The sequence below is a fragment of the Neofelis nebulosa genome, chromosome 7 (genome assembly GCF_028018385.1).
Source record: "Neofelis nebulosa isolate mNeoNeb1 chromosome 7, mNeoNeb1.pri, whole genome shotgun sequence".
NCBI lineage: Eukaryota > Metazoa > Chordata > Mammalia > Carnivora > Felidae > Neofelis > Neofelis nebulosa.
Window position 1 is genome coordinate 41,439,216 of NC_080788.1, and position 17,400 is coordinate 41,456,615.

Here is a 17,400-nt window from a genome sequence, read left to right on the forward strand (position 1 = left end):
TTTACATTCTCACCAACAGTGCAGAGGGGTTTCTTTTTCTCCACATTCTTGCCAATACTTATTTATCTTTTTTTTTTTTTAAGATTTTATTTTTAAGTAATCTCTACACCCAACATGGGACTCAAACTCAGAGCCCCAATATCAAGAGTTGCATGCTTTATTGACAGAGCCATCCAGACGCCCCATTTCTTGTCTTTTTTTTTTTTTTCTAAGTTTATTTATTTTTGAGACGGAGGGAGACAGAGCACAAGCAGGGAAGGGGCAGAGGGAGAGGGAGAGAGAGAGAATCCCAAGCAGGCTCTGCAGTTGTCAGTGCAGAGCCCAAAGCAGGGCTTGATCCCAAGAACTGCAAGATCATGACCTGAGCTGAAATCAAGAGTCAGAAACTTAACTGAGCCACCCAGGTGCCCCTCTTGTCTTTTTGATACTAGGTATTCTGACTGGTGTGAGGTTGATATCTCATTGTGGTTTTGATTTGCATTTCCCTGATGATTAGTGATTTGAGCATCTTTTCATATGTCTTTGTCTCTTTAGGCCTTCTGTCCATTTTTTAATCAGGTTTTGTTGGAAAACCTGTCTGGAAAAATGTCTCTTTAGGCCTTCTGTCGATTTTTTAATCAGGTTATTTGGGTTTTTGGTGTTGATTTGTGTGAGTTCCTTATATATTTTGGATATTAACCTTTACCAGATATATCATTTGTAAATATCTTCCCTCATTCAGTAAATTGCCTTTTTGTTCTTTTGATGGTTTCCTTTGCTGTGCAGAAGCTTTTTAGTTTAGTCCCAATAGTTTATTTTTACTTTGTTTCCTTTGCTTAAGGAGACAGATCCAAAAAAATACTGCTAAGGCTGATATCCAAAAGTTTACTGCCTGTGGTTCTTTTTTAGGAGTTCTAACTAAGGTTTCAGGTCTTGCATTTAGATCTTTAATCTGATTTGAGTTGATTTTGTATATGGTGCAAGAAAGTGGAATTCCCCTCCCCCCTTTTTTTTTACTGTTAAAAAAAAAAAGGACAAATCATATAGTTTGTCTTTTACTGCTATCTTTGGAAGTCATTTTTTATTTACTTTTTAAAATTTTTTTTTTTAACATTTATTTATTTTTGAGAGACAGAGAGAGACAGAGCGTGAGTGGGGGAGGGGCAGAGAGAGAGGGAGACACAGAATCCGAAGCAGGCTCCAGGCTCCAAGCTGCCAGCACAGAGCCCCACACGGGACTCGAACTCGCAAACTGTGAGATCACGACCTGAGCCGAAGTCAGATGCTCCACCGACTGAGACACCCAGGTGCCCCTGGAAGTCATTTTTTAAAAATAAGGTTAAGGTATGGGGCGCCTGGGTGGCTCAGTCGGTTGGGAATCTGATTATTGATTTCAGCTCAAGTCATGATCTTGTGGTTCATGGGATCAAGCCCCACATTGGGCTCTATGCTGACAGCACGGAGCCTGCTTCAGATTCTTTCTCTCCCTCTCTCTCTCTGGCCCTCCCCAACTTGCACTTGCTTTCTAACTCTCTCAAAATAAATAAGCATGAAAAAATTTTTAAATAAAAACAAACTTAAGGTATAATTTTTATTTTCATGTTTATTTATTTTTGAAAAAGAGAGAGGGAAGGTCAGAAAGAGGGAGACAGGATATCCGAAGCAGGCTCGGCGATGACAGCAGAGAGCCTGATGTGGGGCTTGAACATGCAAACTGTGAGATTATGACCTGTGCCAAAGTTGGATGCTTAACCAACTGAGCCACCCAGGCACACTGGTTAAAGTATAATTTAATGTTTACCTTGGATGTTCTGTTTGACCTGGTTCTTGAGCTAACTTTTTCATATGTTATCTGCTAGTAACTAAAAATAAATCATTTAATAATATCTTTGTGAAATGGAAATCCTGACTAGCCTGTCTTAACACTAATGGATTGAAATGAAAGAATACTAGCTTCTTTTCTAGATGAATTCTAAACGTTCTTATGGTTAATCAGGATTCTATTTACATGTATTATTTTGTGTAAATATTTGGTTATATTGTTGAAAATCTGTTTTTTGTTGAGCAAGACCATCATAGTTGTTAGTATTTATTAAGTACCAATTACATACAAGAAACTAAAGGAGATAGGACAAGAGCCCTAATTTCAAAGGCTTATAATCAAATTGAATACTAGAGTACATATCAATATAATCTGTTGCATACTGAGTGGCAAATGTATACAGTGTATACACAGGGGTGCTCCAAGTGTTAATGATGAATTGGTTATGAAAAATTTCTCAGTGGGCATAGGATGTGAGTCAGGCCTAAAATAAGAAGAGTTATGAAGCCATTCTAGTGTAAAGGCCAACAATGGATGCACCTTGTGTTTATGCAGTAACTTTTTTTTTTCTAATAAAAAAAACATTTGTTTCTTTTAAGAAGCCTCCACTCCCAGTGCAGAGCCCAAAGCAGGGCTTGAACTCACAATCCTGAGATCAAGACCTAAGATGAGATCAAGAGTTGAAGAGTTGGGTGTTTTACTGACTGAGCCATCTAAGTGGCCCTGTAGTAACTTTTTAATACAAGAATTTAAGGAGTTTATATTTAAGGGATTAGAGAGAAGATATTTACAAGTGATATATCTGGTAAGGATTAATATCCAAAATGCATAGGAACTCACACAAATCAACACCAAAAAACCAAATAACCTGATTAAAAAATGACAAGCTAAAGAGTTTGTATTTGGGAAGTAGAATATAGTTTTGAGCAGTGGGTAGTGATAAATAAACAGGATTTTTAAAAATTTAATTGTTCAGTTAGTTTGGTTTCTTAAAAATGAGAGGTGCCATATAACAGTAGTATTAAATATTATTCATCTTTCATAATTATAGATTAGACCATGCTCATGTTCTGTGATAGATTAGAAAATTGATATCTTAAATGTAAGTTTTTTTCCATGTTTGTGGGAGGTAAAGTGATTCTTCTGGGGTACAAGCAGGTGTTAAAAACATCCTTTTCCCAGCTGAACACGAATCTTTACTTTCTGCAGGTTTCTAACCTGGGAAGTGCTGTATGTTTTTCTAATACATGCATGCAAGTATACATGGTTACTGAGGGCTATATGTGATTACTCCACCTAATGTTTCATGAGTTTAAGTGCAATGGAGAAAGTTAATGACAAGCGTTACAAAAATGACCTCCATCTGTTAGAGTGAACACATATGAAAAATAAGAGCAGTAGACAAGGTGGTAGTACAGTTTTCCAAATCTTATAAATGAAGCTATTATAGTAGTAATAATTTATAAAAATGTGGGAGTTAGTCGAATGCTCAAAATTGCCTGGATAGGTTAAGACATATCTTTTTCCTGCCTTCAAAGAAATTTATAACATAAGGGAAGAAAGAATAGCTTGACAGTTTCTCATACATAGACACATGCTCACACCAGTTAAGATAGGGCTATCTAAAACATCTTAAGTTTTATTTCCCTTCTCTTACTGATATTGTTGGAGGGACTTTTGGTAAACAACAAAGATAATTGGAAGATAATGGATACAATTGCAAAAAAGAGAAAAATGAGAGAAATATAAACTCAAAATGTTGTTCAAGTAAGAAACCCAGTAATTGCTGACCTCATTACCCTGATTTTGTCTTAAACAGAATATACATTTTGAATGTGGATGTATTGTTTCCCGAATTCAGAGAAATGTATCTTATTGAGGATTAGCTTTGTAGAAGCCTAAAGTCATAATACACTTCTAGTAATACAAGGAAAACAGACAAAAAACATGAACATAAACAGTTTATTTTAATTGTTTGAAGTAAATAGATTTTATCTTGGATAATATGCCCATTTGTACCGTCAGCTCACAGGTTTGTCCCTGTCCCTGTACTCAGAAATTAAAGATGTCCATGAGAAGCTTGCAGTATAGACATTTTGCTTTATTGTATATATGCAGTAACAACCAAGCAGTTGTCCTAATTCTCCTTTTCCTTAAAATTTCAAGGAAAATATTTAATGAAAGTAAAACATAAGCATGTGTTTTGTATGTGATTGGTGATAACAGAATTTTGTTGTTGTTGTTGTTGTTGTTAAAGATTACCTGTTTTATGAAAAATAGCATCAGAATTATCTCATTTTAAACTTTTGTCTTGGGCTTAGTCTTGAATTGTAACAAAGGAGAATTCTGATAGGGATTGATTCTACTTAAGATTTTTTTGTTTCTCAGCTTTATTTTTATTTTGGAGTTGTGCTTCATGACTCTGTCACTGTATACTCAGTCTGCAGTGAAAAGTAAACCAAGAGTTGAGTTTTACAAAGCTTTAGTCTAGAACTGCTTAGTACCACCAGGGTTTTGGAAAGTCTTTTACACAAGTAGTCTGTGTCAATCAATGACTTGTTTTGGGTTATGTTGTTGCCCTCAGTGCTTGATAAATGGTGGGGATGGCGGAGGGGGACGGTAAGTAGTTTCATTTCTGACAGGTTCTGTCCAAAGTTAAAGGAAGAGCTTTTAATTGTCTTCAGTTTATTTAACTAGGCTTAATCTATCTTTCTGTTACCCAGTGATGAAAAACGGAGTAAACAGCTTTCTTTTGGGTCATATGTACAGTACTAGAAGACAGCATTTTCTATTAACGACTTGTGTGTTCCCTTAGCTGCCATGGTCTGCAGCCTACTGAGCTTATGTTATCAGATAAATAACTAGTCCAGATGGCTAAACTGTTGGAGGATATAAAATCAAAACCCATTTCAGGAAGCTATCCACTTTGTTCATTTTTGGATAGGATCCATTCTAATTAGTGGTAACTTTCTGGATTTGTTTTAAAATTTAACTTATAAGTGTATATTTTCTTGATTTTTACCCAGGTTACAAAATACCCTCCTATGCTTGAGATCCAGAGACTACGTGTCCTACGAGAACGAATCAGTTGTTCATCTCCTGGAAATACATTAGAAACATAAATATGGTGCCAAAAGATTTCCTTACCTTTCTCTGACTACAGTTTATTTGGACATACTTTTGTATTGAAGAGAGGTACACAGACTGAGGCTACTTGTGCAGAGACTCTGTCGTGTAGGATCATGGACCATCCTAGTAGAGAGAAGGATGAAAGACAACGGACAACTAAACCCATGGCACAAAGGAGTGCACACTGTACCCGACCGTCTGGCTCCTCAACATCCTCTGGGGTTCTTATGGTGGGACCCAACTTCAGGGTTGGCAAGAAGATAGGGTGTGGGAACTTCGGAGAGCTCAGATTAGGTAAGAACTTGTTTATATCGGCCGCTTCCACAACCACCAACAGCTATAATTAGCTTTTGTGTGTTTCAAGACAAGAAGTTTATGATTTTATGAGAAATTCTCCTAAGGAGGACCTGTTCATATAAGCAATAAAGAATTTGTGAAGGGGACTGGTCATTATCAATTAGAGTTGTATCCAAGGTTCCTCTCTGTTTGTGTGTGATAGGTTCTTAAATTTACCACCAGTTCTGAGATTTTATGATGTAGGGAGATGTGCGTACAGATATCAGTAAAAATAAAAATTATGATTTAGTTGTTCTGAGAGGTAGAGTCCTAAATTCTGTTTAACAAATTTCCAGATCACCTAGATATTGTTGGTCCTTGGACCACACTCTGAGAAGGGAGTAAGGCCTTGCTTCAATTCAGACTGATAAGGGAAGAGTAGAGTAGATTCTTACTCAGTAACATGCAGACTCAGTCTGTAAGGACATACATCCTGTTGAGAGAGGCTTTCCAACTGATGCTATGTTTGCATTTCTTCCTGGAAATCCTGACATCAGGACTGAGCTAGAACTCCAGGGAGAAATTATGCAATTTTATATCCCAACCGAGGAAATGGATTTTTAAATTTCAGGTGTGAATATGTGAGTGAGATAATGAAAAACAACAGAATAAAGCAGAAATTGAGAAGAAGATACAGTAGGTACATAGAAACTTTTCTGTGGCTCTCCCTGAGCAAAATTGGGAAGAGAAAATGAAAGATATAAATACATGAAGTTGGACATCAGTGTGGAGAATGTGAAGAGGTCCCCTTTTAGGCTAAAGTATTTGCTTTTTCTCCATAGCTGTTTTGGGTATGGATTAATATGAAGACCTGTTGTAAGGGACTGTAGCCCTTGGGGGAACAGAAGTTTGGGAGCATAAGATAATTATTGTTTGCTAACTCTAATACTAATCTGCAAAAGAAGAAGGAAAAATAATCTTGTGTCTAATCCCCCATAGATTCAGGAAAGAGTCAGTACACTAGCCACAGATCACTGGGTGCAGAATTGAATTTAAGGATGCTGACAGTGAATTTATTTTTACCAGTGGAAGGCCAGCGGCCTGGAATTTTAAGACCTGACTAGTGTAATGGAAGGCTCTTTATATTTAGTGATGGTCGGGTTAGCAAAGCCAGCAGATGCTACTGAGAATAGGAGTAAGATGTGTAATTTCACACTGTTTGAGTTCCTAGCAACTACTGAGTTGTTTTAGAACCTAGTTTCTTGAATATTCATTTATGTAATGGATTGACTTTGCTCTAACATCACAGTAGTAAGCTGGAATTAAATAGATTGTGGCATGAACATCCACAGAATTACTGCTGAGAGGCAGTTTATGATGCATATAAATTCTTGCATTCTCAAAAGGTCACAAAATTGTTTTATTTCTCTAAAGGTGAAGAAAAACTGTAGTCAATGAAAACTAGAAATCTGTCTAATTACTTAAGTCTGGATTTGTATTGTACGATCTTTAAGTTTACATGGGATTAGAAACACTTACTGAGTTAAAAGGATAAATTTGTAGCCCATGTGTATTTCAGAGTAGTAGAGTGTTCTGTTTTATTTCCTCCCATGAATTTAGGATAATTTTGGTAGTTCTCATTTTGGCTTGCCTTGTAGTCAGTGGAAAGGCTTTTCTTTCTTTTGAAGTGATTTTAGTCTTATGTGCTTACCAGGTTTTCATTAGCTCTGGGGCCATATTGTCAGGACATTGTATCTAGGAATATTTTAATCAACAGAAACGAGAAAAGGTACTTCCAGAATCGTTTGACATCTTCCTAACAACAGGATGGGTATGCTATATACTCCCTTCCATTGTGCTTTTGCTGTGACATTAGTAAGTAGGAGGTTGTGTGACCAACAGAAGATGTAAACTAGGAAATTCCAAACTCAAGGCAGGTGCAGATGGGCCTTCACCAAGGCTACCACCTACAAGGCCATGCTTTCTTCCTCCAAATTCATTTCTTTCTCTAGCCATACTGTCTCTCGGCCCCTCAAGCAGCCAAATGCATTTCTGCTTCAGAGCTTTTCACTTAGAGTTCCTTCTACTACAGAATTCTGCCCCCAAATTTTGCTTAGGTGGTTGCTTCTTATCCTTGAGGCTTCAACTTTTGTTACCTTCACAGAGAAACCTTCAGTGATTTCTCCCCAGCCTCCATTTAAAATGGCATATTTCTCTCCTAGCCGTATTCTATCCTATCAAACTATTTTATTCATCACATGGATCACTACCTGATATGATTTATTTGTATTTGTTTATCTGTTAATTGTCTCTCCTTAGTTGAATATAAGCCCCTTGTAGGGTGGGGATTCTTTATGTATTACTGTTGTTAATTTGTGGGTTGGATAGATAGCCAGATGAATAGGAAGAGAGGAAAAAACATGACCTCCTTCAGGCTCCTGGTATGTGGGGGTGATGGTAGGTAGTAGCCTTAGTGCCACTGGATTTAGGTAGAACTCTGGATTCTAGATAGAGAAAAAAAATAATGTAATGATTAGTACATTTTTGTTCTCTGCAAATCTGTTTCCACCCATCATCCATTTAACAAACATTTCTTGAGTAATTATTGTCTTTCTAGACTTTGGGTAAGGTAGCATAACAAAATTAGTTTCTGTCCTTAAGAATCTCAGTTTCATAGGGTGCCTGGATGGCTCAGTTGGTTGAGCGTCTAACTCTTGATTTTGCCTGAGGTCATGATCTCAAGATTTGTGAGTTTGAGCCCAGCCTTGGGCTCTGCACTGACAGTGATTCTCTCTTTCCTCCTCTTTCTTACTGCCCTTTCCCTTCCCTTTCTCTCTCTCTCTCTTTCAAAAATAAATAGGGGCGCCTGGGTGGCTCAGTTGGTTAAGTGTCTGACTTCAGCTCAGGTCATGATCTCACGGTTCGTGGGTTCAAGCTCCACATCCAGCTCTGTGCAGACCACTCGGAGCCTGGAGCCTGCTTCGGATTCTGTGTCTCCCTCTCTGCCCCTCCCCTGCTCACACTCTGTCTCTCTCTCTCTCTCAAAAATAAATAAACATTAAAAAAATAATAAAATAAATAAGCTTAAAAAACACTTTCAAAAAAATCTGTCTCACAGTTTAGCAGTAGAAAGAAAAACAAATGTGAAGTGATAAGTATTTCAATAGATTGTATAAAAACTACATTGGCAGAGGTTAATAAAGGTTTCAGAGAGGAAGTATTATTTGATAGTAGGATAGGATTTCCGCTGGTGGGCACAAGGAAGCAGGGCTCTCCAATATTAGGAGCACAAAATATTATCAGAGCAGCAACTAATTGTATATGACTGAGTTATTGGATGTGAAGTAAAAGAGAAGTAATAGGTACCATTAGGTGGGTTGGGACCAGACTGTGAAGTGTTTGGATGGTATTAAAACATTTGGACTTTATCCTGTAGGCAGTGGAGTAGACTCACCAAGGACTTTACCACAGAAGAGTGACGGATCTGGTTTGTATTCTAGAAAGATAATTCAGGTAGTTTTAAGATTAGATCAGATAAGAAAGAGATTGACATCTTGTGGATTTTGCTCTGTTGTAGTACTTGTCACATTGTATTATCTTGCTGCATCTCTCTGCCTCCGGATGAGCTTGATGGTAGTACTTTGCTTCATTAATCTTTATATTCTTAGCTCCTTTTTACTGTTTATGGCATATAATGTGTACTTAAGAAATGTTTAATGGGTACTTAAGAAATGTTTGTTTGCCTTTAGAGTCTAAGTTAGAAATGGGTGGGACTGCTTTAGCTCTTAGCTCTGCAACTGACAGTGAGATTGAGAGGAAGGGATGAATGAGGGAGAAATTTCAGAAGTAGGCTGTAGGCCAGATTTGACCAACCAATTATTTGGGGGGAAGGTTTCCAATACCACTGAGTTTGCCAGCTTGGAGAGACCAAGTAAATGTGAAAGCTGTGAGAAAGCTGTGATCTCACAAGCTGTGAGATCATGACCTGAACCAAAGTCGGACACTCAACCAACTGAGCCCCCAGGCGCCCCAAAAAAATTTTTTAAAGGAAAATTTTTAAAGAGAAAATAACATGTCTCTTGCCAAAGTTTTCTAATTTTTCTTGACACGTTTCTCAAAGATAGCCTCTAATTTCATTTAATTAATTTAATTTTTTAGAATTTAAAAATGTATATCGGGACATATTTTAGAAATGCAGTCAAGAGGTGCCTGGGGTGGCTCAGTCGTTGAAGCATCCGACTTCAGCTCAGGGTTCGTGGATTCAAGCCCCACGTCTGGCTCTTTGCTGATGGCTTGGAGCCTGGGACCTGCCTCGGATTCTGTGTCTCCCACCCTCTCTGCCCCTCCCCCGCTTGCACTCTGTCTCTCAAAAATAAACATTAAAAAAAATTTTTTTTTAAAAAGGAAATGCAGTCAAACTGTACTATAAACCTGCTTTTATCACTTAATATAGCAGGAACTTCTAATTTAAAAAATAGATCATTCATTTTTAATGTCTGTAGTTAATTCAGTAATTTATTTAGTCAATATATATATGTATAAATTGTGTTTTTTCATATTATAAATAATACTATACTGAACATCCTTGTAGATGCTTGTAGTACATCCCATCTTCATAGTACAAACTTGGCTGATTATTTTCTTAGGATAAATCCTGGAAATGTACACTCTGAGTCAAGGGATATACATACTTGCAATTTTATTACATATTATAAATTTGCCTCCTAGAAAGGTGGTTTCTCTTTACTTTCTGCCTCTCTGTGCATGTGTGTGCTTAAATGGTTCTTTCTCTACCCCTTCAAAAATCTTGAACTAAATTATTGAAAATATTTTCATCTATGGTAGTCTGATAAGGGAAAATGGTATCTTGTTAAATGTGTATAGGCTCATGGGTAAAATTAAATATCTTTTTTAAGTAAACTCCATCCCTAACATGGGACTCCAACTCAAAACCTAAGATCAACAGTTGCATGTTCTACCGACTGAGCCAGCCACATGCCCCAAGTTAAACATCTTCACACGTTGATTTATATTTCTTTTTTTAAGAGTTACTTCTTTGTGGCCTTTGTCTGCTTCTCAATGGAAAGATTATTTCTATGGAGTCTTATATGTGTACATTGATTGCCTTAGTAGATAAGGGAATTTTGAAGATTCAAGAAAGGAAGATTGATGAAGAATGATTGTGAATAAAAGCTAGGAGGACATGATGGAGTAGACACAGATCTGCAAGTTGTTTTTTTTATTAAATGAGAAACATGGAGGCTAATTTGAGGACTTTTTTTTTTTTTTTTTAAAGTTTTGAGTATTCTGCTGAACCTGGTCTGGAAAGAATCATGTAAACATTAAGATTTAAATGATTCTGTTCCTCCAGAATTAAGAAAGTGTTGTCTACATTTAATGTAGTCTAGTAATAATGGCTTGTTTTTCTTTAGTTGCAAGAATAAGGAGATGATATTTCTTTTACATTCTAATGGGTATGTACTTACATTTATGGCAGACCCCTGAGACTCTACAATCTTGCATATAATTTTAATAATCTTCATATTACCCTTGTGAAGTAGAACATTGTTAGAAAATCGTTTTACTTGCAAATAAAAAAATCGGGGCGCCTGGGTGGCGCAGTCGGTTAAGCGTCCGACTTCAACCAGGTCACGATCTCGCGGTCCGTGAGTTCGAGCCCCGCGTCAGGCTCTGGGTTGATGGCTCGGAGCCTGGAGCCTGTTTCCGATTCTGTGTCTCCCTCTCTCTCTGCCCCTTCCCCGTTCATGCTCTGTCTCTCTCTGTCCCAAAAATAAATAAAAAACGTTGAAAAAAAAAAATTTTAAACACTTCCATAAAATACCCAGTGCTCATCACAGCAAGTGCTCTCCTTAATCCTCATCACCTATTTTACCCATCCCTACCCACCCACCTCCCCTCTGGTAACCAACAATTTGTACTCTAGTTAAGAGTCTTAAAAAAAAAAAAAAAAAAAGTGAGGGGGGGACATTTGGGTGGCTCTGTCAGTTGAGTATCCAACTCTTGATTTCGGCTTAGGTCATGATCTCAGGGTCATGGGATTGAGCCCTGTGTCAAGCCTCTATTCCACAATGGGTGTGGAGCTTGCTTGAAATTCTCATTCCTTTTCTTTCTCTCCCCCTCTTGTCCTCTTCCCCAGTCATGCTCACTCTCTCTCACTGTCTCTCTAAAATTAACAAAAAAAGTTTGATTCTTGGTTTGCCTCCCTCTTTTTTACCCCATTTGTTCATTTGTTTCTTAAATCCTACATATGAATGAAGTAATATGGTACTTGTCTTTCTCTGACTGATTTATTTCACTTAGCATAATACTCTCTAGCTCCATCTGTGTCATTGCAAATGACAAGATTTCATTCTTTTTTAATGGCTGAGTAATAATCCATTGTGTGTGTGTGCGAATGTGTGTGCATACACACATACCACATCTTTACCCATTCATCAGTCAGTGGACACTTAGGCTGTTTCCATAATTTGGCTGTGGTAGATAATGCTGCTGTAAACATCAGGGTACATATATCTCTTTGAATTAGTATTTTTGTATTGTTTGGATTAAGAACCTAGTAGTGCAATTACTGGATTGTAAGGTAGTTCTATTTTTAACTTTTTTTTTTTTTTTTTTTTTTTTTTTGAGAGAGAGAGTGTGCATGGGAGCACAGGACGGGCAGAAGGAGAGAGAGAATCTTACCAGGCTCCATACTGAGTATGGTGTGGAGCCCAATATGGGTCCTACAATTGTGAGATCATGACCTGAACTGAAATCAAGAGTCAGATGCTTAACTCGCTAAGCCATCCAGGCGCCCCTGTTTTTAACTTTTTGAGGAACCTCCGTACTGTTCTCCAGAGTGGCTGCACCAGTTTGCATTCCCACCAACATTGCAAGAGGGTTCCCCTTTCTCCCTATCCTCACCCGCACCGGTTGTTTCTTGTATTGTTGATTTTAGCCATTCTGATAGGTGTGAGGTACCACCTCATTGGAGTTTTGATTTGCATTTACCTGATGGTGTGCAATGTTGAAGCATGTATGTCTTCTTTTTTTTTTTTTTTAATTTTTTTTTTTAACATTTATTTATTTTTGAGACAGAGAGACAGAGCATGAACAGGGGAGGGGCAGAGAGAGAGGGAGACACAGAATCTGAAACAGCCTCCAGGCTCTGAGCAGTCAGCACAGAGCCTGACGCAGGGCTCGAACTCACGGACCGCGAGATCATGACCTGAGCCGAAGTCGGACGCTTAACCGACCGAGCCACCCAGGTGCCCCGAGCATGTATGTCTTCTTTGAGAAAATGTCTATTCGTATCTTCTGCCCATTTCTTTTTCTTTTTTTTTTTTTTTAAGTCTATTTATTAGAGAACCCCCGAGAGTAAGCACAAGCAGGGGAGGGTCACAGATGGAGAGGAGAGAGAAAGAGAGATAGAATCCCAAGCAGGCACCACACTGTCTGGGAAAAGCCCAACATGGGACTCGAACTCATGAACTGTGAGATCATGGCCTGAGTTGAGATCAAGAATCGGATGCTTAACCACTTGAGCCACCCAGGGACCCCATCTTCTGCACATTTCTTAACTGAGTTTTTGGTTTTTTTGGGTGTTGAGTTTGATTAAGTTCTTTATAGATTTTGGATATTAAACCTTTATCAGATAAGTCATTTGCAGATATCTTCTCCCGTCCCATAGGTTGCCTTTTAGTTTTATTGATTGTTTCCTTCACTGTGCAGAAGCATTTTATTTTGATGAAGGTCCCAGTAGTTCTTGCCTCCCAAGACACATCTAGAAAGAATTTGCTATGACCCATGTCAAAGAGGTTACTGCCTATATGTTCTCCTCTAGGATTTTTATGGTTACAAGTCTCACATTTAGGTCTTTCATCCATTTTGAATTTATTTATGTGTATGGTATAAGAAAGTGGTCCAGGGGCGCCTGGGTGGCTCAGTTGGTTGGACGTCCGACTTCGGCTCAGGTCATGATCTCACAGGTTTGTGAGTTTGAGTCCCATGTAGGGCTCTGTGCTGGCAGCTCAGAGCCTGGAGCCTGCTTCTGATTCTGTGTATCCTGCTCTCTCTGCCCCTCCCCCACTCATGCTTTGTCTGTCTCACTCTCAAATATGAATAAATGTTAAAAAAAATTTTTTTAAGTAATAAAAAAGAAAAGAAAGTGGTCCAATTTCATTCTTCTGCATATAGCTGTCCAGTTTTCCCAGCACCATTTGTTGAAGAGACTGTTTTTTTCCCCATTGGGTATTCTTTCCAGCTTTGTTGAAGATTAATTGACCAGATAGTTGTGTCCCCTTTTTGGGTTTTCTGTTCTGTTTCTTTGATCTCTGTGTTTATTTTTGTGCTAGTAACATACTGTTTGATAACTATAGCTTTGTAATGTAACTTGAAATCCAGAATTGTGATGCTTCTTTGCTTTTCTTTTTCAAAGTTGTTTCGGCTATTTGGGATCTCTTGTGGTTCCACACAAATTTTGTGATTGATTGTTCTAGTTCTCCAAAAAATGCTCCAAAAAAAAATGATAGGGATTGCATTAAACGTGTAGATTGCTTTGGGGAGTATAGACACTTTAACAGTATTTGTTCTTCCAGTTCATGAGCATGGAATGTCTTTCCAATTCTTTGTGTCATCAATTTTTTTCGTAAGTGTTTTACCCTTTTCAGAATACAAGTCTTTTACCTCTTTGGTTAGGTTTCTTCCATGGTATCTTATTACCGTTTTGGGTTGAATTCACTCCACCAATTAAGCCACCCAGGTACCCACAGGTTTTTATTAGTGGCTTTTGTTTTATTGACCATGACACACTAAAACAAATACGCTATGATCCACTGCATACACAATTTAATATGTGTGTATATATATATATATATATATATCTGAAGCAGACATTTAATGAAATAATACCCATGCTAAGAGTGGTATACTGTATTTTTTATTTTACACTATTTTTTTTTTTTTTAAAACATGTTGGTCAGGACCAACACACTTCACTAGTGGATCACATCCTGCACTTTAGAAAACATTTTAACAAACATTGCCTAAAATAGACATGTTTATAAATGAATAAATAAGACCTGTTTTTGCATATTAACAGTAAACATGTTCTATAACATTACCGGTGTTGTTGAGCAAGATTTAATTTTTTAATAATATACTACTAATATTGGTAAGTAATCCCTTCAAGAAACATAGCACAAGGAGAAATTACTCTTGTTGTTAACTGCTAACCATTTGGGAAACATTTCTGCACAGTGTATGAGTTCACTAGTAGAATTAAGTAAAAATGAAAAAGCTTTGTGGCTCTTTTCTTTAAAGCTATAGTTCTATTTGTTATCTTCTTACCCCTAATCATAATACCTACTTAAAAAGATGTTCTCTGGGTAGTAGAGGCGCTAGGCCAGCCTGCCCTCTTTGCCCTGAATAGACATGGTAACCAATGAAAGTTACAAAAAAGCAGTTTCTTCTTTTAACACAAAATACCTCAAGTTCATTTGGCTGGATTTTTTGTTTGTTTATTTGTTTTTACAAGTTCTAGGTAGTGATTTATAAATGTACTACTTTCATTTTAGGACCAGAAAATGTGACAGCTAGAGATCTAACTAAACTGGGAACCCGAGGGTGTATGTTCCTTTATCAGTGTGACTCTTGAGAACTGAGGCCTGCTGGTTCTTTGAAATAATGCTGTGTCTGATGAAGCTTACAGTAAATGTTGTCTCTGTAGGTGACTTACTAAAATAGGAAGTCTTCGTGCAGTGGGTTTTATGGGCAGCATCACATCCAGGGCTGCTGTTTCAAAAGGCTGAGTTTAGACGTAAAGCTCCAAAAACTACTATGTAATGCAGTTTCATTTCCATTAACAATAAAAGAACTCATGGCCAGGAAGTGAGCGTGGGAAGCATTGTGGATTTTGTGCAACAGATACTAAAAGCTTTGAGTGCTTGGGATCGTGCCATCTCATCGGTGGCATTTTGCTGTCCATTAAAATGCCTGCCTTTCTCACAGTTATTGATATGTATATATATATATATATATTTAAGAAATCTATTTTAGCTGAAGCAGTCATTCATTTTAAATGGGCAGGATTTTAACCCTCTATCTTTGTAATTAAATTCTTCCAGAGCAAAATTTTTAAGTATATCACTGAGGAGGATGGTGGCTGAGTGATTATCTAGCCTTTTACATGGCTGCATTTTGTGTTGGCCTGTTCAGTCTTCATGATGCCTCTGGCAAAGGAATTCATTTGAGTGATGCATAGCACAAGAGAATTATTTGGTTACCTCCAGTGCCTCTTAGGATTAAGGATAATTGCTTTGGAAGAGGGTGACATGTGTTCAGTTCTTTTGGTGCCCCCAGAGAAAGTAAGCAAACACAAGTCAGCATTCTGTGATGTATCAGCTATCACATTTGGTGTTAACTTAATAGGCTTCCTTATTCCTTGTGTTTCTGTGATTATATTTTTAAAATTCTTTATTCATCTATTTTCAGAGAGAGAACGTGAGTGGGGGAGGGGTAGAGAGAGAGAGAATTCCAAGCAGACTTCCTGCTGTTAGTGCAGAGCCGGACCTGGGGCTGGAACCCACAAACTGCGAGATCATGCCCTGAGCCGAAAGCAAGAGTCGAACACTTAGCCAACTGAGCCACCCAGGGGCTCCAACTTTTTATATAGATAACGAAACTTGAAGCTGAGAAACATTTCATAATTATAGATTACTTTTTGGTTTAGTGGGAACTTGGAGGGAGGCATCGTAATGGTAGAGTGGCAGAGTGCCTCGTCTTGTGGTTCTTTCTGTTCTCAACTGATGAAGACTTTTTTGACCCTTCTCTTTTCCTTCTCCTTCACATTTACAGGTACTCCAAAGGTTATTAGTTTTGTCTCATTGAAATGCCTTGATTATAAATCATACTTTTAAGTTGTTTTCTTCCAGCAATTATTGGGTAATACCCTGCAATAATAAGAGAAGTAGATAAAAATTAGATTTATCTAGCATTTTGCAGTTTAGAAAGTACTTTCACGTATTCTAACTCATGGAATGCTCATAACCACATAAAGAACATTTATTCTTTAAATGTTCTGCTATCAAAGCTTCCCCTTCATCTTCTTTCTAGGTATTCTCCTCTCCTCTTTCTAGGTATTCTCCTCTCTTTTATTTTATACTTTGGGGCCATATTAATATTTTTAAAATAAAATTTTTACCATTATGCTTTTACTCGTGGCACGAGACCTTTGTTGGTTTCACAGCAAGCTGAATAAGGAAATCAAAACTCCTATATATGCATTTAGGATTATCCATATCTGATTATAACCTAGGCTTCTTTTTTTATTATCCTAGAACTTTGTCAGAACCTCCTGAATGTTAAATGAATTTGTTTTCACTGCAGCAAGCATCTGTTACCCATTACATATCAGATACTGTATATGTTGCCAGGGCTAAAAAGATGAGTTGAACATTCTTCTTGACCTCTTTAAGGCATAAATAGACACACACACACACACACACACACACACACACACACACACACAAAGTGAGAGAGAAGAGGAAAACAAGTGAGAAATGTTAATAAAATTTTTGAAGCTGGAGAGTAGATAGTTAAGTGGTAATTGACTTAGCAGTCCAGAGCAAGCTGATGATTGAAAGGGTAGGGGGGTTTGTAACATAAATTACACTAGTTAAACTAAAGAATTGGAGACACTAGGAGCTCAGAAAGTAGGGATGAAGTAGGGAGAAGGAGTAAAAACAGAGAGCTTAGCTGCAAGTCTATATGTGAAGCAGTCAGATGGCTAAATCATCTCCCTCCCTGGCATCCCCTGGCAGATACCCTGTACCACCCTCACGGGAGATGGCAGGTTCACACTGTAGAAAGCGAAACACACTGTGAAACCTGGGCTGCCCAATGGGGAAAATGAGAAAAAGCTTACCTGCTGATTGGTGAGACCTCCCCCCCCCCCCCCACCTCCAATCCCCACCCTGGACTCTGGAAGAAGCAGATCTGTAAGTGCCTGGGATTTCTTTAAACTCTTACCTTTTTTTTTTTTCTTCAAAAGAAATCTGTGCAATTTCTATAATATAAAAAGTTTGTTTTACTATAAAAAAGATTTTTCCCAAATCTTCAAAGGAAAGTGAGGATCTAGGAAAAGCGTGCCTTATTTGTATAGCTTATGCCCTGGCACATCTCCACATATGTTTCGT

The 17,400-nt window shown here is 37.8% G+C and overlaps 1 protein-coding gene across 20 annotated transcripts in view; it reads left to right on the forward strand.

Moving 5' to 3' along the window:
• CSNK1G1 (casein kinase 1 gamma 1) overlaps positions 1 to 17,400 on the forward strand; it is a 170,959-nt gene that overhangs the window by 63,815 nt on the left and 89,744 nt on the right. For all 20 annotated transcript variants that reach the window (XR_009264070.1, XR_009264072.1, XM_058737428.1 and 17 more), the window contains one exon: positions 4,828 to 5,224. Coding sequence is in view for 18 of the 20 variants with exons in the window: in XM_058737428.1 (XP_058593411.1) it covers positions 5,044 to 5,224 (181 nt within the window). In the remaining 2 variants the exon portion in view is untranslated. The remainder of the gene's footprint in view (positions 1 to 4,827; positions 5,225 to 17,400) is intronic.